The sequence below is a fragment of the Microcebus murinus genome, chromosome 15, assembly GCF_040939455.1.
Source record: "Microcebus murinus isolate Inina chromosome 15, M.murinus_Inina_mat1.0, whole genome shotgun sequence".
Lineage (NCBI taxonomy): Eukaryota > Metazoa > Chordata > Mammalia > Primates > Cheirogaleidae > Microcebus > Microcebus murinus.
The window spans coordinates 13,269,773-13,293,411 of NC_134118.1; the positions used below are offsets into that span (position 1 = coordinate 13,269,773).

The following is a 23,639-nucleotide window of genomic DNA, read 5'->3' on the forward strand; positions in this document are numbered from 1 at the left end:
ACAGTGATTCACACCTGTAATCCTAGCACTTTCGGAGGCTGAGACAGGAAGATCCCTTGGGGCCAGGAGTTCAAGACCAGCCTGGACAACATAGTGAGACACCATCTCTACAAAAAATAGAAAAACTAGCTGGAAATGGTGGTGCACCTGTAGTCCCAGCTACTAGGAAGGCTGAGGCAGGAGGATCACTTGAGCCCAGGACTTTGAGGTTGCAGTGAACTATGATGAAACCTGCTATTCAAAGATGAATTTTGGATTTCTGTATAACCAAAAGATGCCCTACAACACACCATCACCAAGTATTTCAGTTAAATAATTTTACTGGAAAAAAAATTACACTTTGAGCACCAAAGCAAGACAGCTATTTTCAATCAGTTTAGTACATCATGTGCCCAAGAACAAAATGCTGAGGGTGGGCCTGGCAGACTGCTCACAACTGTCAGGAGCATTCAGGCTGAATGGACTGGGGTCCCACAGTGTTTGTGCCACAAATCGATGGCCTTGCTCACGATCGCATCCGAGCTGTCCTGGGGAATCTGTGAACAAGCAAACGAGTCTTTGTGAAATTTCAGTGTTTACAACTTCAGTATCTTCCCTCATTCACTGTGGCGTAGAACTTATTTCCATGGGAGTTTTCAGAAAGTGATAGCATACAAGCCTTGTTTCACATGCCACCCAAGAACATAGAAAGGAGCTCTGGTGTCAGGTTGTCTGGAGTCAAATTCTGTACTACCCACTAATTGTGTGTCCCTGGGCAGGTTACCTAAGTCACCTGGGTTTCAGATCCCCATCTCTAAGATGGGGGAAATGATAGCCTAACTTCACAGAGTTGTCAACAGGCTAACATGAGATAACCCATGAAAAGTATTTAGTACAGGCCTGGCACTGTTAGCCACTAATTATTATAATGATGATGATTCATTTATTCAACACACATTCGTTTAGTACTTATTTACCAGACCACTGTTCAAATGTTAATACTGACTATTAAAAAAAAAAGAATAGTTTGGGATCTTGTGAAAATCATTCAGTCATAAGACTCTTCAATTCTACTTCTTGCCTGGTAAAGGGTACTCTATTATACACAGGGAGGGGAAAGTTGATTTCTTTTAGGGCTTTTTCAACACGCACTAAGTTAATACTTAAGCACATTAACAAACCCAAATGGGATTACATCGGAGATAGTAACAGAAATGAAAGGGCTGAAAAACCTTCAAAATGTAAGGATTCTTTTGTTTGCACTGACAAAAATTAGTCATCCTAAAGTGATAGATCTCACCTCTTCCTCTTCCTGACATGCTTGTGGGTAGTCACATAGAAGGTAAGACTGGGGTCCTAAGTGGGCACACTAAAGCCAGGGTCTCAGACCCATTACCCCCACCCCAAACTATAATCCACACGCCAACTTTAAGCCAAATTTTTCCAGGGGAAAAAAATGTCTTATGATGTAAAAATATACCATATTATTTATCTGAAATAGGAAAATCTAACTTGCTAAGATGATTTCATGTCTAGATTCAAAATCAAACAGAGCATACTTACATTTTCCAGAAACTTTGTTATCTTCTCTGCGCTGTTCAGTGCCATTACTTTTATTTTAAAGGTTAATAAAATTTCTACAGCCACAAAAACTAGGATCTTACAGGATCCACTTACAACTTTATCCCAAACCCTACAAAAATAAGGAGATATAGTCAAATTACATGAGCTTGAAATTTATGTTTACCTAGACATCTCAAATTACAAAATAAAATCAAATTGCTGCTATTTTATGTATAAGCTTCAAAGAACTATTGTGAAATAATCATGAAAAACAACAATAAAATAGTTAAGCCATTTGCAATCTATTCTAGACACAATCAGCTTGAGAAGGAAAAAGGAAAGTTCACTAAAAATTATTGTTCTGCTAGTTATTTACCAAATACACATTCCCTCATAATGTAAACCACATATTTTGGGAGAAGAAAAAGAACGTCCTAAGCCAAAGTTTGTATTTTACTAATATGCTACGATGCTAATATAATCATTGCATACTCAGGGACAACAAAAGAAGCATATGAAATGACATAAATTCAATTTCATTGCCAGTAATTCTGGGAACAGATTCCTTAAGCTTTTCTAAGGGCTTAAGGAGCCGGTTATTGATCTGCTCCACTCTAAAGTAATTATTCTGATAATTCCTGTAACTCTTAAAAGTTGGTATTGTACTCTATACACTTGGTTATGTATTATCTTATAATGTTCTCTGTGTATTGCCTTTTTTCTCAGCTACATCATAAAATCTTGGCGAGGTGGGGCTGGGACTCAGAAGTACCCATAACACAAGTCGGCTTCTGACCGCAAGAGCTAAGTTTGAATCGCCAATCTTTGATTGCCTTCAGATCCTTTAGAGATGTCATGATGAAACTAAGACATACCAAGACTTCTGCCAGATTAGGATCTACCACATTTCTGGGAAAGAGGAAATTATACTTATATAATCCTGGAGACTGTTTCAGATGTGATTACATACAGCATATAACACACTAAAGGCCTTCAATTTTTCTAATTGTATATTCAATAACAAGCAGAATCATGTGCTATTATGGCAGCTGCTGGAGAATTTAGCTTCAAATTACCGTATTGTCCTAAAGCAAATTTACATTAAGGGATGACCACATTCCTTAATGGCCAGGATTCTTCTGTAACTCCAAGCCTTCACTATGTCTTCCAGAGAAATACTTGCCTCTGTAAACTTGATTCAGGCAAACATCCTGCGAAGCACCTCTTAAACCACAGATTGTAAGGAAGTTTAGACACTGCAGAACACGTCTTCAGATGACTCAGCAGTCTGCTATCTTCCAGATTCAAGTACTGTTCAAAAGCCTTTGGCTAAAGATGAAACAGGAAGAGAAATTACTCATTTCCTATGATATAACATCATCTGATATTACAGCCTATGATGAAAAAAATTTACATGCTGAATGCAAGGAAATGCTAGAAAACAAAACTTCAGAATCATCCAAGTCACTTGCGAGACAGCAGTTTCCTGGGCTAGTACTAACTAAAGTAACAAACTATCCAGGACTGAGGGATTTCCCAGGACACAGGACTCTTAGTGCTAAAACTGGGAGAGTCTTAGGCAAAACGGAACAGTTAGTCACCCTAATACTAACTGCACTAACCAAATTCAACAGCCTAAGGCAAAAGTCTCAAGCAAAATTCCATTGTTCTGAGGAGCTAAGACAGACCTATTATGTTACTGGCTGGTGTAGAACAGAAGATTATATATAAAGGGGAAAGAGGAAGGGTAAGACCAAGGAAATAGAGTGGGATTAGAGTGAACAGAGGACATTAGGAAAGAGACAGATGGTGATGGAGAGGGGCTGACCAGGCACTGACCACACACACACTGCCCTGTGTTGACCACCATTTGCACCAGTGCCAAACCTGGGCTTTAGGAGGCAGAAACGTTTTCTCAGTAGAGGTGACATCTGAACTGACCTCTGAAGAATGCACAGGAGTTGGCCAGGCAAAGAGGGCTCCACATACTAGTTCTGGTCCAGTTTCCCCGTCTTTTTCAGGGGATCTCTAACTATTTTCCTGTTTATTCAGCTTCTCCATACTACTCAACAGTTCCTGGAGCTTCTCAAGAACACTGCACACACCTTCCTAAACCAAGAGCACAGTTGCCAAAAGGCTCCTGTCCTTTCACCTCTTGAACTCTATTCTAGAATTTTGGATGGTTCTGCCAATGAAATATGTGTACTTTTTTCATAAAGCGACACGACTGAATACACACACACTTTTACATATGTCTCACAGAAAATTTCATCCAAATGTCAGTACAAATAATAAACAACGTATAGATAAGTGAACATTTTAAAACTATTTGTCATTTTCCTTCATCAGACTATAAACTCATTGAGGGCAGGGATCATATCTGTTTTGTTCACTGCTAGTTCTACAGTACCTAGAACATTATTTGGCATAGTAAGCATTCAATAACTGCTGAGTAAATGAATATTGTGAATTAATATGAAGCTTTAGAATACATTAATCAACATCTTGACAATCACTCAATGTACATCTTTTGCCACTATCTTATTTTTTCTAAATATCTTTTTCTGGTTTATAGCATTATAAGAAATCTTAAAAATACAGAAAAGAATAAAGAAGATATAAAGATCACTTATAATCATACTACCCAATGATAATTACTGGCAATAGTTAGGCTGTATAACATCCATTTGTTTTCCTGCATACATACACACTTTCCTATTATTAGTTGGACTCATACTGAATACACAGTTTAGTATTTTGCTCTTTGCACTCAAGAAATTGTGGGCATTTTCCCAGGTTAATAACCTTAAAGGGTTAAGATCCCTAAAGAAAGACAGCTTCTAAAACTAGCAAAGAAAAAAGCCAATAACTCTATAGAAAAAAAAATGCACATGGGTCTTATCCATATGAAAAGATGCTAAACTTTGCTCACATTGATAATAATAAAATAACTATAATCTAAATTAATAAAATAACTATAATCTAAAACTACACTGAGGTATCATTTCCTACCTATCAGAATGGCAAAAATCCAAAAGTCTAACATACCATGTTGGCAAGGCTGTAAAGAAATGATCTATTGAGCAGGAGGATGCAAAAGAGTAAGAGCTATATGAAGGAGATTTTGGCAGTATCTAGCAAAATAACATATGCATTTACCCTTCAATGCAGCCAATCTATTTCTAAGAAATCCACCCCCCAAAATATACTGGCAAACACATGAAAAGACACATGCACAAAGCTGTTAATCTCTAACACCATGTACAATAACTAAAGACTGGAAACATCCCAATGGCCAGCAATAGAGGACAGGTTGAACAAACTATATTCACAATAGATACTAAACTAAGAAAAATGTTTAAGAATATATACAATAAAGTAGTATGTAGCCATGAAAGTGAATAAGGAACGTCTCTATATATTCTATATACTCATAATCTCATATACTATATATGGCATGATCTCCAGCACATAACAGGTAAAAACAGCAAGGTGGGAAAAATGTGTATTGTATGCTGCTGCTTAATCTAAGAAAGATGGTGAATTCAAATATATTATGTTTTTTAATGGAAAGAGATAATATTTACATTGCCTAACATTTTTCATACTTGGCAAATGGTAGATATGATTTATTATAACCATAATTACATTTTATTGCTAAACATTTAGGTTATTTTCAATATTCCATCACCCCAAATTCTTACTTTATGGAGAAAATAAAGCATATTTCATCAACGGAAGGCAAAGCCTGACAAAAAGGGGATTTAACACCCTGAAAAGAATTTATGTTAAACTTAGGAAGAGGCTGCTAATAGTGCTTATTAAGGAAAAAAACCTCTCTTTCGGATAGCTTTAAAATGTTTCGGCAACAGCAATGAAAGAAAGCTCACTTACTTTAATGACTCTCAGGGGTGAGGGACCTGCAGCCTCGAGGCCACATGTGGCCCTCCAGATCCCCAAGTGCAGGCCCTCGACCGAATCCAAACTTCACAGGACAAATCCCTTTATTATTAAGAGGATTTCCTCCGTAAAATCTGGATTCAGTCAAAAGACGCACTCAGGGACCCAGAAGGCCACATGTGGCCCCAAGGCCGCAGGTTCCCCAGAAGTCTTATATGCCACACATAGAAGTTGGCCTCCATTTTCCTGGGCAGTAAGAGGCCCTGTCAAAAAGCAGAATTTTGAAAAGCTGGTAAGGAAGGAAGCTGTGATCCAGTCCTAGGAACCAGAGTACTACAGCGTAATTAATACGTCAGCACTCAGAGGCACCCTTATCTTCTTTTGAAGCTTATCATTGCCCATCACATGCATTTTTTCCCTAGAACTTTTATAAAGCAACTTACACTTTGAGGTAACAAATTCATTTGGTCAAACCACAAAAGTATGAAAAGGTGGCAGACAAGATTAGAGAAATTCTACGTTAACAAGCTAGGAAGAAGAGATCCACTATACAACAATAATAAAAAATTTTAAGGTTTAACTAAAGAGAAAAGTTTAAGCAAATTACTTGATGTCTAAACACCATCACAAAGAAAATTTATTTTTTCTTATGTATTCTGAAGAATGTTTTTGAAAACCTCAGAACCATTCCAAAACTATGTGCTAGGCTCTCTAATGTACAGACTAAACTAAATCCCTTTTTAAGGATAAGGAAATTAAGATTTAAGGAACATTAAGTATCATGTTGATACTTAATTCATTTCTAAAAAGAAAAAAGAAAGTTTAAGAATAGCTAAGATATATTTGAAAAAGAACAATAAAAGAGAATTTTTCCTATCAGCTATCAAAGCATACTAGAAAGCCGTATTAAATAAATTATGTGATATTGGCCCAGGAATAGACAAATAACTCAACAGAAAAAAAGAGTCCAGAAAGAGATACAAATCTATATGGGAAATACAGTATATGGTAACACGGCAATTGGAATCTGTAAAAAAAAAAGAAAAAAAAGAAATAACAAAATAATGTAGTAGTAGTTATAAAAACTGCTCACTAGTAGTAACTATGTGACCTCGAGCTTACATAATTTCTATGCGCTTCAGTTTCCTCATCTGTAAAAACAGAAATAATATGCTTCATTAAAGTAGCTCACTAATAAAACAAATTCGGCACTGCCTGACTTGAAGTACGTTTTTCAGTAACACGTTCACCAGAGGGGGAGAGAGGAAGAGGAAGGACAGTGGTGAGCTGGAGAAGTTGTGGTGTGGCAGGTACGTATAAAGGAGGGAAATCCAACGTGTGCTTGATGCCAATCACAAAGATAAATGCCTGACAAATTAAAGGGCTAAATTTTAAATGTTTAAACATTTAAAAAAGTTAGGAGAAAACAACAACAAAAAAATGTGTTTTTTTTAAAATCTTGGGGTTGGAAAGGGGTCGTTAACTAAGTAAGATACAAAAAAAAGCAAAAGAAAAGTGTTGACAAGTCCCATTGTATCAAAACTTAAAATCTCTGTACAACAAACAGGAGGAAAGTATCTTCAACATACATAACAGATAAGGATACATATTCTGAGTAGTCAGCCCTTCATATCCATGAGTTCCGTATACATGGATTCAACAAACTATGGATCAAAATATTCTGGAAAAACAATGGGGGTTGCTTCTGTACTGAACATGTACAGACTTCTTTCTTGTCATTATTTTCTAAACAATACAGTACAACAACTATTTACACAGCATTTACAATGTATTTAGGTATTATCCATAATCTAGAGATGATTTAAAGTAGATGGGAAAATATGCATAGGTTTTATGAAAATGCTATACCATTTTACATAAAGAACATGAGCATGCATGAATTTTGATTATCTCTGGGGGTCATGGAACCAATCCTCTCCATGGATACCGAGGAGTGGGTGTATATCAATAACTCTTAACAAAGAAAAAGACCAACAAAATAATAGAGATATGCAAAGCTGTTCAATTTCACTAGAAATTGAGGATATGTAAATTAAGATGAGATATCACTTTCACTATCAGATGGACAAAAGTTTAAGAGATTGATACTATCAAGTACTGGCAATGGGGTGGAAAATAGGAAACTTCATAATCTGTTTGGTAGGAACATAAATTGATATGGCCTTTGGATGAGCAACCTGGTAGTTTAAATTTTAAATATATCAAAATAAGTAAATAAATTGATTTTAAATATGTCTCTCCTTCATTTGAGCAATTCCTTATAGGTACCAACCCCTAGAAAAATACATATATATACAAGGGACACATACAAGGGCATGTTTACTGTTGGTATGGATCTGTTATACTTAAATATGGCAAATTTTTAACAGGAAAATACTATGAGTAAATTTTAAAAAGAAACCCAACCCTAGCTATGCTTCAGAACTGCCTGGAGCTTTTAAAAAATTAGAATTCCAGGGCCCCACCCTCAGATATTCTGATTTAATTGGTCTAGGCAGAGGATAGGCAATGGTAATTTTTAAAAGTCCCAGGTGGTACTAATAGGAAGTCAGGACTGAAAACTAAGGAATTCATCTGCACTGACTTGGAAAGTTCTCCAAGACATTAGGGGAAACAAAAACAGAACTGTAGGGCCATATGCTCAGTCTGATACTATTTATGTGTTTTTAAAAAATCATTTTACATATACATGTAAAAAGAGTTGAGAAGAATGCACACCAAGCTGATGAGAATGTTTATTTCTTACAAAGAGGGGGTTGGGAGGACCGGGGGTGGGGGGCTGGTACAGATCTAGGGAAACATGGATTCATCTGGATTGCTTCATTTCTTTTGAGAATGTATTCATCTATTATTTATGTTACCAAAAATAAAGAATAAATTTTTCAAACATAGCATAAACTATCAAAATGTTACTTACTTCTCCAATAAGTTAATTAAATCGTGGTAAAATTGAGACCTCCTGATTTAATTAGGCAACTGACATTGTGCTCCATATTTCTATGCTTAAATTATTTTTATTGAAATCAACTAAGTGGATTAAATTTCAAAATCCTAAAAATCAAATTTTATTTATTTGAAACAAATAAAAACTACTCTCATAAGTGTTCTTTTATAAAGCTGAAGATTCTTGCCCATTGCCCTATTGGTAACTAACTGCCCTATTGGTAACTAACTGCCATAGTCAGCAGTCATCCTCCACGCTCACCCAACCATCATCACTGCCCCTATCTGACCCCGCACCCTGTACCAGTTACCACTTTCAGTAGAACTTTCAAATGAAACAACTCAATGATTTAAGAAAAAAGATAGATTGTCATAAATGAGATAAGGGGAAAAAACTAGAAAAAGAGAGAATGGCAAAGGAAGACTGGGTTATGCTATGAAGCAAGTGCATATCCAGTTCTCTGGATTTCCAAGCCAGGGTGTGGTAGAGACAGCAGCTGCCTGACTCATACCCATGTGCCCTTCCTTCTTCACTTACAGAATCCTTGTTTTAATAAGAGACCACAATGTGCCAGGCTTTTAAAAAAATAAAGTCTCCCAGCCTCCACTACCGATGGGGTGGACAGGTGACACAGTCCTGGCCATTAATACACAGTTGGCCCTTACACAACAAGGGTTTGAACTATGCAGGTCCACTTAAATGTGGATTTTCTTCCACCTCTGCCACCCTGAGACAGAAAGACCAACCTCTCTTCTTCCTCCTCCTCCTCCTCCTCCTCAGTCTACTCAACGTGAAGATGTCAAGTATGAAGACCTTTATGATGATCCATGTCCACTTAATGAACAGAAAATATATTTTCCTTATGATTTTCTTAATGACATTTTCTTTTCTCTTACTTTATTATAAAAAATAGTATGTATTTAATAATACATATAACATATAAAATAAGTGTTAATCAACTTTTGCATCACTCGTAAGACTTCCAGTGAACAACAGTAGGCTATTAGTAAAGTTCTGGAAGAGTCAAAAGTTATATGTGGACTTTCGACTACATAAGGGATGGGTACCCCTAACCCCTGTGTTGTTCAAAGCTCAGCTGTATATGCAGAAGGAAAGCTTGCTAAAGGGTGACAGACTTTACTGGCTTATCCCCTTTACTCCATTGCTTTTACCTCTGCCCTTCCCTTTGCTCCTGCCCAGAACACAGATGTCATGGCTATTGATCCAAAAGCCACCTTGCGAGCATGAGAGCAAGGATCATGCCCAAGAATACTGGAGCAAGATGACAGGAGTCTGGAGCACTGTCCACACCATGGCACTGCAGCACCAGCTCTGGCCTGCCTTACCTTTTGGCTTCTGGTTATACGGAAGAAAACAAGGTTTTTGTTATTTGGGCTTTCCATTATATGCAAACTTAAACCTTAACTAATGCAGAGGGATAATTCTAGATAGAGCCGGTGGATTCTAGACCAGGATAAGGCGCATAGAACAGAGCTGGCAAACTATGGGCTGCAACAGTGCAAATCCAGCCATGGCCATCCTTTCACGCACTTCAATGGTTGCCTTTGTGCTACAACAGCAGAGGTGAGTGGCTGCAATACAGATCATCTGGCCCATCAAGCTGGAAATATTTACTACCTGGCCTTTCACAGAAAACATTCATGGAGCTCTACTATAGAGGGTCCACCGATAATTGGTGAGGCACCAAGAGGCAAGAGTATTCCCTGAAGACCCCTAATACCATTGCTCACTCCCCAATAGCCAAAAAAAAAAAAATCACAATCCCTCACCAGCTGGGGTAAAAAATCCCGGTACTTGGTATTTAATTGGTTCACAAAGCATCGGATGATCCAGTAACAGTCAACACAATCTTCCACCATCTCTTCCATGGCTTTAGCAATGGCAAGAAATACTTCATCTTCTGGCTCCTGAAAGATTAATAATAAATCTCAAGAGGAAGGCAGTAGAAGAGACGAATACATATTTCTTCAATAAAAAATGAAACCTTGCCCCCTAAATTTTGCAAAGGCTGTATTAATAAATCAAAGTGAGATCAAAAAGCACAGGGTCCCTTACTAAAGAGAGAGCACAGGGGGGGATAAGGATGAGTAACTAGAATCAGTGTTGCCTATGGATGACTAGGTTTCAGGCTGTCCACACAGAGATTCTCTAACTTCTAACATGCAGCCCATCACAGAGCCAACATAAATCACAAGCAAAGGCACTGACTCTCACCACCCAAAAATATCTTCAGTGCTAGATTAGAATTTCTTTTAAAAGGACATAATAAACAGCATAAACAGTAATTGGCGACATTCTGTCAGTACTGTAATTTGCAAATACCGAAGGACTCCAAATTTCAAAGCATTCATGCATACCTTTAGAATGCTGTTCTATCTTTAAGGACCTAAAAAGTTAAAATGTCCCTAGAATCAGAATTTAAGGAATCAAAAGAATGGCATTTCTCAAACCTTGTGTCAATACTAAGAATGTGAAAGTAAACCTTCAAGTAAGTTTCAACAGAAAAATCTTATATAAACTGGAACCTTATCTGAAAATCTATTTTGTTTTGAAACACCATGTCATATACAAAAAGATTTATATTTTCATCTATAATTTAATAGCTGAAAGATCTTAATGTTAAAAAGAAACTTAAGAAGTACCTTTCTATTCCCCTAAAAAGTCTCAAGTTAATTCAAAATTCCTGTTTTAATAAAGTATTTCATTCTTAGCCCTTCTTTCAACTTGTTATTAATATTAGTAATAGTCTATGCAATGTCAAGAATAACAGAGTTAGCATCGCAGAAAGTAAATTTCTCTAAGCATTTCATTAACGTATCAGAGGAGGACAGAAAATAAGAAACGTAGGAAGAAAAGGGAAAGCCTCTTTACTTGGACTCCCACACAGTACTGGACAGTGTGCTCAGTGCCCTGAATGTGGCATGTCACTGACTGCTCTGGGCCACTCTGACAGGTCAAGGGAAGAGGACTCTGTCCTTCGGCCTCTACCTTCCTGGCCCTGTGCCGAGCACTGCTGCATGCTCTTATCAACAGATAAAAAAAAAAAAATAAGACTAAGTGGGTGCTTTGGTGCAAATGTTTATCTCCCCCAAAACTCATGTGAAAATTTCATCCTCAATGTGGCAGTATCGAGAGGTGGGGCCCTTAATAGGTGATTTGGTCATGAGGGCTCCGCCTTCATGAATGGATTCATCCATTCATGGATTAATGGGTTATCATGTGAGGGGAACCAGTGGCTTCCTAAGAGAGGAAGAGAGACCTGAGCTGGCATGTTAGCATGCTCATGTCTGTTGGCATGTGATGCCCTCCAACACCTCGGGCAACAGTCCCCAACCTTTTTGGCACCAGGGACCGGTTTCACGGAAGACACTTTTTCCATAGACGGGGGTGGTTTCATCAAGATGCTTCAAGCACATTACATTTATTGTGCACTTTATTTCTATTATTATCACATTGTAACATATAATGAAATAATTACACAACTCACCATAATGCAGAATCTAACGCTGCCGCTGAGCCGACAGGAGGCGGAGCTCAGACAGCGATGTGAGCAATGGGGAGCGGCTTTAAGTACAGATGAGGCTTGGCTCGCTCGCCTGCTGCTCACCTCCTGCTGTGCGGCCTGGTTCCTAATGGGCCACAGACTGGTACTGGTCCTTGGCCCAGGGATTGGGGAGCACAGCTGTACAGAGTCCCCACCAGCAAGAAGGCAATTGCCAGATGCAGCCCCCTTGACCTTGGACTTCTCAGCCTCCAGAACCTTATGAAATAAATCTTTTTCTTTATAAATTGCCCAGTTTCAGATATTCTGTCATAAGCAACTGAAAACGAACTAATACAAAGGGACTTGGTGACTGGGCAGACATGCAGTGGCAAAGCCCAAACCAACACCCAGACAGCATGTCTGCCCGATGCTGCAGTAAAGGTGTCTGGCCTTAGAGCATGAACATGCTGAGTAGGGGGTAAGGTGGAAGCTATCATCTACCATTTAGATTTCTTGAACTAATAGATTATCTAACCTAATTTAACATGTACTTTAAGAACTTGTGTAACTTCACTTTGCCAATGATAAGTGAAATTTAAAGGAGATTGTTTAAATAATTCCAATTATTTTTTAGGGACCTTCTCTCTCTTGATAGACTTAATAAAAGTGGATGGCCTTTATTATCTCTAAGTTATCTCAAAGGTCCATGGATACCATGTCATTAACGTAAAAAAACAAAAACACAAAAGGATAAGTTAATGCCAAATGTGCAATAAAATCATTTTGTAGAATAGCAAAGCTTGCATGCAAATCCACGTTTGAACAATTCATTGTTTTAAAAAAACAAATAATACAAGTACATGAATGGGCCTAAACAAAAAAATGAAAAAAAATAAAAAAAAAATAAAAAAATAAAAAAACAAATAAAACCTTTATTAAAATATCTAGAGATTAATTGCAATAACATAGCCAAAGCCCGAGAGCTATAATCATTCCTTTGCCTGATTTCCTCCAATTTCCCCATTCTCCCCTTTACAAGCAATAAGCAGTCCAAGTAACTAGAGTGAGGAGTTCGCTAATAATGAAGTTAAAAAAGCAGTTTGAGGCCTGGGGCTGAGGCAGAGGAGGAAGTTAAGGCTGAGAGAGGTTGAGGATGAAGAGAGGTCAGGGCTGAACAGTGGCCTGGGACCACAAGGAGACCAAGTGGGCCTGCAGGACAAGGCCAGAGTTGGCTGGCAGTGCTGGTTACACACAGGGGAATGAGCAAAGACGTCAATGGACTGACGTTAATGGGAGCCTTTTCATATTTGCAACTGTCAGAGAAGGGAACTGTAAATGTGGAAAGGGTGTAGGCTAGAATGAAGTTGGGATACAGGATTGGAACTAGAATAGTGTGAACTCAGGGTCTGTAGTACACAGAGATTAATCGATATATAAAAATATATAGACGTGTATGTATACAGACATGTATTTCCTAGCTCTGCCTGCTGAGAGAACCTACAGGCAATGATAGCCCATGAACAATGAGCATATCTAGTGCCCAGTTCTGGGTTCTAGAAATCACACTCCATTCCAAAAATAAATGGCTGACTCCAGGCCTGCAGTAAGGAAAGTGCAGCATGAGCCTGAACCATATTGTTGTGCCAGAAAGTCAGGAAACAGTCAAAATGATAGGCACTTGTCAAAAAGACACAGAAATCACCTGGAAGGGGCCCCCATTGGCCAAATCTGGAACAATCTGTACATCAAAAGAAATAATAGTAGTAATGAATTATAGGCTGCTGAATAAAAAAGGAATCCATAAACTCATACTGATATAAATCAATAAATGAGGGAGAAGGGAAAACCCTTCCTTATAGAAGAATGCCAACTAACAAAGAAATAAGGAATGAAGGAGTCAGAAAATCACCACTTGGCAACCAGCATAGTAAAAAATTATTTCAGGCAAGAATCATTAGTGGATGGATATTTTTAAGTCTCAAAGTACCTCCCCACAAGTTACTTATTAATCACAAAGAGGAAAATAGCAATCTTAATAGTGGAGAAACCCAGCAGACACCACCTGAACCAAGTGATCAAAGTTAGTAACAACAGTAATGAGTATCATACTTCCATGGTTATTCTTGCCAGTAATGCATGACCAGATTTTAATCAATGAGGAAATATCAGACAAATCCAAATTGTTTCTCTGGCCAGCACGCTTCAAAAGTATCAAGGCCATGAAAGACAAAGAAGGACTAAGGAACTGGTTCCAAATTAAAGAAGACTAAGACATAGCAACTAAATGTAATGTGGGATTTGTGATTAGATCCTGAGTCAGAAGAAGGGCATCATGGGATGCCAGCAAATTTCCAATCAGGTCTAAAGATTAGTTCTTAGTAGTCTATCAATGCTAATTTTAATCATGATACTATGGTTAAGTAGGATGTAACATTTGAAGATGCTGGGTGAAAGCAGATAGGAACACTGTACTATTTTTGCAAATTTTTTCTATTTTTTTTTCCTTGGAGTGCAGTGGCACGATCATAGCTCACTGCAGCCTCGAACTCCTGGGCTCAAGTGATCCTCCTGCCTCAGCCTCCCAAGTAGCTGGGACTACAGGCATGCACCACCACACATGGCTAGTTTTTTTATTTTTTATAGAGACAGCATCTCTTTATGTTGCTCAGGCTGGTCTCAAACTCTTGGCCTCAAGCAATCCTCCCACCTCTGCCTCCCAAAGTGCTGGGATTATAGGCGTGAGCCACTGTGCCCAGTCCTGTGACTTTCTTCTATTTTCGAGATTATTTAAAAATCAAAAGTTAAAACATAATTTTTTTTTTAGAAATCATCAAACGGTAAAACTCATAGGTAAAAGTTTAATAAGGAATAGAATATTTACGCAGTAGTTTTAAAGTGTGTCCCTACAAAAGGAAATGGTAATTACAAAGGGAAAAAGAGTAACTTTCCAGTGGAAAACCCACGCAGACACCACCCTCGCCAAGTGATCAGAGGTAACATTACCTCTTAAGGGACAAACGCACACTATGTGTGTCCTGAGATGATACACTGAGAAGAACACAGTGTCACCTATGTGGTACCCCTGCCAAAAATGAGTAACTTGGATCCTAGAAGGAGGAAGCACCAGAAAAACCTAAATTGAGAAGCTTTCTACAAAATAACTAACACCCCTCAAAAATGTCCAGGGCATAAAAGATAAAAGATAGATGAGTGGTCCCAGAGTGAAGGGAACTAAAGCAACCTGGCAACTCAACGCAATACCTGACCCAGCATCAAATCCTCGCCTAAAACTTTGATTATTTATTTGTGATAAACAGCATTATCGGGACATCTGATCAAATATGAATGGAGTCTACAGATTAGATGTTAATATTGTATCAACGTTAACTTCTTGGTTTTGATGACTGCTCTATGGTTACCGACAAGATGTCCTTATTTTAGGAAGTATACGATGAAAGAGTCTGAAGTCATGGGCATCTTTTTCTCAAATGGTTTAGAAAAAAAATGTGTACATATACAGGAAAAATGACAAAGCAGGTATCATAAAATGTTAACTGGGAAAATTTGGGTAAAGGATATATACAGGAATTCTTGGTAATATTCTTGAAACTTTTCTGGAAGTTTGAAATTTTTAAACTTTTTAGAAAACAAAAAATAAGATAGATTGGGTCAGAATGCGAGGAGCCCTTTGTGAGGCCAAAGTAAGAGGATCGCTTGAAACCCAGAGTTTGAGAGCAGCCTGGGCAACACAGCAAGACCCCATCTCTAAAAAAAAAAAAAAAAAAAAAAAAACCAGAACAAGTTTAAAAGAATGGAAATCATGCAATGTCTGCTCTTAGACCACAGTGGTATTAAACTAGAAATCAAAAGATAACTGGAAAATCCCAGAATGCATGGGAATTAAGCAACACACTTTTAATAACATATGGGTCAAAGAAGACATTTAAAATTTCAAGAGAAATTTTTAAAACATTTCAAATTAAATGAAAATAAAAACATAACTTATCAAGATTTGTGGGATGCAAAGAAAAGAGAGCTTAGAGGGAAATGTGTAGCACTGAATGTGTATATAGGAGAAGATGGAAGATCTAAAACTAATCATCTAAGTTTTCAGCTTTGGAACCTAGAAAAGAAGAGCAAATAAATTCAAAGTAAGTAAAATAAAAGTTATAATATTTTTAAGGGACTAAAAACAAAGTAAAAGTTATAGCAATTGGATTTTTCAAATGAAATTTGTTAGCTTAATAGTTCTCAGAACAAAGAAGTACCCAAAATAAACATGAAAAACACAACACCCCCAACAGTACCCTTAAGGGTATGCAAAGGTGACTCCACTCTGAAATGGAGAGATACTGATTTTTCAAAAATGATCAATCAAAGGCGAACTAAAGTGAGGCAACTCCATTTTAAAAATAAAGTTGTACTGTATATTTTAGAGTTGGTAAAACCAGGGACATTTGATGTTCTCAGCACAAAAACATAGTTGGTGAGGTGATGCCTACGGTCATTAGCTTGACTGACTTGTTCTACAATGTATACGTAACTCAAAACATCACAGTGTAACCCATAAATATATCCAATTATTAACATTATGGATGAATTAAAAATAAGTAAGTTGGAAAATGAAAAAAAAAAAAAAAAACACTGTGCAGGGCCACGAACGCCAGGTAAAGACGCACTGCTTTTACTCTATTGACAATGGAGAGCCACCAAAGTCTCTACAGTAAAACACGATGCAAACAAAGCCTGGCGAGATGGGACAGTCAAGACTCGAGCTAAGTGTCAGGCAAAAGTGACCACTAACCAGTGGAAAAGAGGGACTTCGAGGTAACTTCCCAGACTCCAGCTGATACATGCGGAGATAGACTTCGACCTGGGGGGTGGCATCACTGACGAAGCGAATGACCTTGAGAGCATGAAGCACATCGGAGTACTGGTCCTTGCGATACATCATCACCTTGGCATGGGACTCGTGGTGGGGAGGCAGGATCCCTACGCAGAGAGCCGGGGAAAAGGCAAAAACACTGAGACATCAATCCCTCCTGTATTAAAGAGACTCCTGTGAGAAACAGCCCATCACAATTAGATTAGAATTCACACAAATATTTAATTACCAGAGAGTCTCTTTTAGAAATTCTTACTATAAAGCAATCTTAAATATTGAATACTGTCAATGTTTGAATGGTGACATATCATTGATATTAAAGAGGAATGAAGTGGCATCACAAAAACCCTTGAAATAAGTATGTACATTCAAGATAATAACTGCATCAATTATAATAGCGGCTTAACTCAATTTATGGCTGTCAGCCTCGAGCCACCTTTAGCTCCAAAAGGCCTCTAGTCTTTGCACATGGTGCCTACATCTCAGAATCACCAACAGCTCATTGAGGGCTTCTCTTCCCCAACAGGTAAAACTTGCTCACAAAGTATCCTATCCTCACAGCCACAGAAGTCTCTCATCTTCACTGATGAAGTCACTCACTGTACGTGACATTTCTATGACATTTTAAGCTCATTAATCCATTTAAATATGGTGTCAAGTCTTTTTTTACAAATATGTAGCTTTCAGAAAACATACTGGAAAGACCACTGGACAGGCCTACAGGAATCCTGGGCTCTAGTCTCAAACCTGATAATACCAGGGCTCTCACAAATGTGTTAGTCTCTCTGGACACAAGTTTCCTCAGATGACAGAGGCAGGAAATGGGAGAGACAAGCATTTCACTAAATGTTCTCTGCAGAATGCTGGCCCCAAGAGTCATCATGAGAAAACGATAGCATGGTCAAACAGATTTGGGAAATGGTGATAATGAATTTTCAAGGCTCTAAGTTATGCTATAAAGAAAAACATTTTACTTTATTTGCTCCATCCTCATTAAGACAGACAGACTGCGGAGCAAAAGTCCTGGGTTTCAATTCTAGCTCTGCAACTAACAGGTTGGGTGACCTTTAGCAATTTACCTGATCTCCTTATGTCTTAACTTCCTCATCTGAAAAATGGGAACAACAACACCTAATCTTACACAGCTGTTGTGATGAGTAAACAAATCAACATACACAAAGCACTCAGAAGAGTACCTGCACACACTACACTAGTATTAATATAAGTGTTAGCTAGTACATTTGACTATGAATCTGTCTTTGGTGTAAAACACCACAGACCCACTAAAGAACACCCTGGGAAACAACACATGAACTCAAAAGTCTCTAGCTGACATGATGCCACATTAATTTTAGAATCAAAACTTGCTTAAATGTTCTTTTTCCTGACATAAATCTCTGCTCACTTTAGTTATGGGCTGTGTGCCAGGCTTCCAGAAAAGCCAAGGGAACACACTATAGTGTCTTCTACATCTGGGCTAATACAGACTAAATGGCTGTGGTTGAACTTTCATCATAGCACGAGAGGCAGCATACTGCTTCTCATGTTAAATTTTAAACCCGTTCTCTGAGAGCAGGTCCTAAAAAGTCCCTTTCTGATACTCAGCTAAAACAGTATCAGGAAGCAGGCATCCCTGAGCAATCAAAAGCCTGTGCTAAAAAGAGTCATGCTGTATCCCACATAGTGTGACACCTATAAATTTCCAGTGCCTTACAACTACCTCAAAAAATAACGACAACTTACGTGATAAAAAAAAAAAAAAGGTAAGAAAAATGGAGGTGATGAACAAGTCAGATAGGCCTTAGCACTCAGGAGGTGCCGCAAAGCACAACTGCACATCGCCTGCTAATCCACCGGCGTTATTAACAAGACAAAGTATTTCCCAGCAGAAATAGACACTGTTGACATTACCACATAAAATGCATCCCTGGAAGGCATTTAGTTTGATGGCCACTGAAAATAGTAAGATTTAAGAAAAAAATGCCCTGGGAAAAACTAAAACAGTCATCAACACTTCTCTAAATTGTAAGTGCATGAAAAATGCCAAGATACACAATAATAGCCATTGTGCAGTGCTCTCTAGTACAGCTTGTAGTCCCTTGCTGCCTTTATATTATAAAGCATAATCAGATTCAGAACTACCAATTTCTCAAGTCCTGAAACATACCGCATTTTGTAAAGAAAATGAGGTCCACAATCTATCCTACCTTCAAATGAGTTCTACAACTTAATGCTCAAATCCTAGCTCTGCTTCATATAGGCTATAAGGCCTTAGGCAAGTTATTCAACCTCACAGAGTCTTTTCTCCATCTATAAAATTAACATATGGATATCTACCTCACAGGGGAATTCTAGGATTACTCTATATAATTAATGTAAACTACTCAGCCTAGTGACAGGCATACAAGAACGCCCAATAAACAGCAGTAGTAGTTCACATTCCTTATAGAGTTTCATCCTCATCACTATCCTACAGCTAACTTTAAAAAATTTAAGACAATAAAGGAGGGTGGTAATGGATATGCATTATATGCTTCAGCAGGCTCAGCAATGATAGGGGAAAAAAATCTTGGGCTCAAAAGAGATGCTGCCAGTTACCTGCGGCACCTGATTCACTTTTTCCTCCACAGAAACTAAGCAAGATCAGTTTTCCTAATGAGGTCCACCATGTCACCACTGGAATTTATTTATTCACACTTCCAGGGAGTGAAAACACTCCAATTCCTTTTTGACTCTGATAGCAATCATTAGGAAGTTATACGTCTACAGCTGAGAATCAAAATCTTACAAATTTACGGCTAAAACCTAGGAATAATTTAGCTCAACAGCCTCACCTTACAGATACAAAAAATGAGCCCTAGAGGGGTCTTCCTCCAGGTTACCCAACTGATGGCAAAGCCTAGACCAGTTCTGCTTTCTCCCAGTCCAATGCCCTTTCCACACCTTGTCTGAGGAACACACGTTATTTCCTCTTCTACCATTAATATACTAACACCCCTACAGTAATACTTAATAAACTGCAGCTGAAGTCACTTTCTTAAAGGATTTCATGGTGAGCAGAAATTGAGTCAGCTCACGAAGACCCAATATTCAGTAAAGGGCCTAAACAAATCCTCCCTTTTTCTGACTGATAAGATGACAAATGATCCCCTTATTCAATATTTTTGAAGAGAAATCTTCCAACTCCTGGGTCTCATACCTAAAAGCACCTTCCATACCAATGCACGGTACATGGACGGGAGAGGGAATCTCTGACTAAAAGTACAAAGTTTCTCAATATCTAGAAAAAGAAAAAAACAATTAGTTAGAAGCTTTGCATTCTGATCACAGTATGTAAAAGTGCATTTCATTTCTTAAAACTGAAAGAATAGATAAGACATTTCTTCAGGGCAAGTCTACCTTATGGTCAGCAAACTTAGGAAAGGCGATACTAATATGATTTCTAGCCCAGGTCTACTGCCAATAACTAAGTTATTTAAAAACAATTAACATCTTACAGTATAGAATATGGATTTTGCATGTATTACTACATTCTCCATAAGATTTAGCAGTGTAGGATTTATTTTATTTAATCTACATTGCAAGCCTATTGGGTAGTTATTGTTCTAAAGATGCAGAAACTGAAGCTCTAAGCAGTTAAATGACTTGACTGAGTCAAAATAGCTAGGAAGTGGCATAGTCAGTCCTCAAATCCCAACATTTTCCAATAAACTACATTTCATTCCCTGATCCTCAATGCTTCTACTTACCAAAGGAGAATAATAATTCCAGACATACTAAAGCACAGACTATAGAATGAGGATCAAAGACCAGGTGGGAAATGTTTTTGAAACTTTAAAAGCATTCTATGCAAATAAAGTATTATTTTAAACGATGGTTCAGTTTATTTTACTTTGATGAACAACAGACCTTATTATTTCTGGCTTAAAATAAACTAAAATATCAATATGCAATGCAGTCTTAGTATTTTCATAAAGAAAATCATGACCAGAGTTATTGCAAGTTTACTAAGAAGCTATAATGACACATCTGGAAATACAGGAAAAAAATATGGGCTTAATAAAAGAAAAAATATTACTGACTTCTTAAGAGGCCTTTTAAAAACTTCTGACTCTCAGTGAAACATAAATTTGAAAATCTGTACCTTTTCTCAAAATATACCTTTTTGCTGTCATCATATCTCTAAAAAATATAGCAAGTAACAAATACCTCGGGATGTCTCTTAAGGTGATACCTACTCCAGAATATCCAAGATAACTGAGAAGCAATGAGCTTAATTAAACTTATAAAACTCACCCAGACGATCATCTTTTAGGAGAATTTCTAATGATTTCTTTTCTTCAACTCCACGAAACCCCACTTTCTCATAATATACTGAACGAAAGTTTCTCTGAGAGTCGTCAGTCATGTTTCATTCTTGGAGGAAAGAAGGAGAGAGAAAGGGAGAGAAGGCAGGGGGGAAAGTGAACCTAGAAACAAAGAATAAAGAATTGGAAACACTTTCAATGATTTTCTCTGCTTTTTCAATAAATCTGAAATGCCTAATAAACTGCCCTTATAGGACTCAATATTAAATCTCTCCTTTTACACAATTCCAGAACTACTACACCTATGCACCTTGGCCAAAAACCAAGATATATGTCAAAAGTCCTCTGAGCTGCTCAAATAGATGCAACATATATGCATTAGGATTCCTACTTTACTTAATGAGGGTGCCAGGCACAATTAAATTCTGTAGTCATTATAAATGTGCAAAGAAAAAAAAAATAGAGAAATGGGAAGCCATGCAAAAAAATGTCATGCCAAAGGGGTTACCAAACAGTATATGCTATGATTCTTTTTGTTTTTACAAATATTATGCATTAAAAAATTAAAACTATATTCCAAAATGTTAGCAATGGTATCTTTAAGTAGGATTCCAGATACTTTTCTTTCTTTTGCTTTTTTGTGTTTTCTAAAATGGGCATTTTGTAAAATGAAAAATTAAGTTATATTAAAGTAAAAAGCCACAAGTCCTTCACTTGTTTTTTTTTTTTTACTTTAAACACAATTCTATCAAATGTAGTCGTCAAAATTCAAAACCCACAACAGATAAATGGCATTCAATAATAACCAGAAGCGGGTAATGAATATAGCTGGTTGACAGTGACAACACAGAGCTGAAGACAGGTAAACAATTTTAAATTTGGCATGAGAACTCAAAAAGCTCAGTGGTCTCAGATTCTTTCACAGTAACCCTCATAATGTTGACTGTAAATCAAGAAAAGATGAAATTAGGTTGGCATTTCAAGAAGAGAACAGATGTAACTCATTTTTCCCAAAGTATTATTTCACTGCCTCACCAAAATGCTTAGTGTCAGTGCAAAAAAGAGTAAATTCTGAGGTATTAAAAAATCCTAAAACGTCCCCAAAGATCAGGAGAGGGTTTTTTCCTTATCAGTATCTTTATTGAAAAGATACCCTCTGAACCGACTCAGTCACAGTAAAGATTAGGATTCGTTTAAGAAAAGAAATTCTTAAGGGCGCTGAGCTTTCAGGACCAGATGTTTAAAAAAAAAAAAAATTGAAGCATTAAAACGCAAAATGAGTTTGGGAATTTTTTAAAAAGCATCCAAACATCTGCACAGCAATACGGTCCCTGTCGTCTAAAGACACTCATTCTCAGATTGCACCATTCTGGCAAAGGAGTCCTCCTGGAAACAATATTGTAAATTCTATCTCCTGCCCAAGAGAGCCCACTTGATGGGGGAAGTAGAAACACTGGTCCAAGACCCCAGGTCCCCTTCTCCTTATTGTGTATGCTTCACCTCCAGCAGTGGAAACACACCCGGGTCGAGACTAAGCGGTCCGGGGGAGGCAGAAGAAACCAGGCCCGGTGCGCCGACCGACCCGCGGACAGCCGGGCGCGGGGGAGGTGCGACCGCGCGACGGCGGCTCCCCCAGGCGGGAGGGAGGACGCGGGAGACCCGCGCGCACCCAGCCGGCCCAGAAGCCAAAACCCCACCGCCGCTGCCGCTGGAGCCGCCGGACGTGACGTCAGCGCTAGGTCGAGCGGGCGCGTGCGCAGAGGGCGTGCGCAGAAGCTCCACCCACTCCGCTGGCCGTAAGGCCTTGGGCGCTGAGAACCCGTCATGGGAAACCGCAGAGTGCGTCCCGGGGCCAGTTTCTCCCGCCACAAGGCGGGTTTTTTCCATGCACCCTGCCCCCATCGTTCCCCGCAAACCCATTTCTGGTCTAGAGAATGTCGTGGCCACTTACCCCCCGCAGTCCTGGCGTGCCTGGGACGCTCTACTTTCTCCCGCCCTCCATGTTCCTACTTGCAGGGACCGCCGAGGCCTGGGGCAGTACCTCTCAAGCTACGTCTGGTGGAGGACCTGGGCTTGGCTTTTATTTTATTTTTTAACCCCCCGCGGGTGGGTGGAAATAAATGAAGGCCATCCAAAGGGGAAAAGCAAAGGCTGTTTGTTCAGAGCTTGCTATATAGCAGGGAGTCGTCCTCCCCCGCTTGCATGTGGGCAGCGACTCAAGGCCGGCGGAGGAGAGAGGAAGCGTTAGAGGGGGACACGGAGAGGCCCCGAGCACCTGTGAGCTGCTGGGGCTGCTAACTTTGTCCTGGGTGTGGAAGGGAAAATCCAAACTCTGAAATAATTTAAAGAGGTTTATTCTAAGCCGAACGTATGTGTACGGCTGACCGCGCGGGGTGGGGGGCAGATTCTCCAGAGATCTTGAGAAAATGCCCCTGAGGTGGCCGGATTACAGTTTGGTCCTGTGCATTCATAGGGACAGGAATTATAGGTAAAATCATAAATTAACTCGTGGAAAGTGTACCTTGGTTTGGTTGA

At 38.6% G+C, this 23,639-nt stretch overlaps 1 protein-coding gene across 3 annotated transcripts; it reads right to left on the bottom strand.

Annotated features, from left to right (window-relative positions):
- Positions 1-302: 302 nt before the first annotated feature.
- TBC1D7 (TBC1 domain family member 7) lies at positions 303-22,859 on the bottom strand. 3 transcript variants are annotated; one of them, XM_076010478.1, is made up of 9 exons: positions 22,605-22,859; positions 21,094-21,266; positions 19,997-20,077; positions 16,717-16,904; positions 11,916-12,188; positions 10,198-10,335; positions 2,726-2,871; positions 1,543-1,672; positions 303-536 (listed from the first exon to the last, which is right to left on the bottom strand). In XM_076010478.1, exons 2-9 carry the CDS (start codon positions 21,203-21,205, stop codon positions 450-452), a joined length of 1,155 nt encoding a protein of 384 aa, XP_075866593.1. In that variant the 5' UTR covers positions 21,206-21,266; positions 22,605-22,859; the 3' UTR covers positions 303-449. The 3 variants fall into 3 exon arrangements, with proteins under 3 accessions (XP_075866593.1, XP_012608962.2, XP_075866594.1); XM_012753508.3 differs by lacking the exon at positions 11,916-12,188 and having other exon boundaries at positions 22,605-22,858; XM_076010479.1 differs by lacking the exons at positions 10,198-10,335; positions 11,916-12,188 and having other exon boundaries at positions 22,605-22,858.
- Positions 22,860-23,639: the final 780 nt, after the last annotated feature.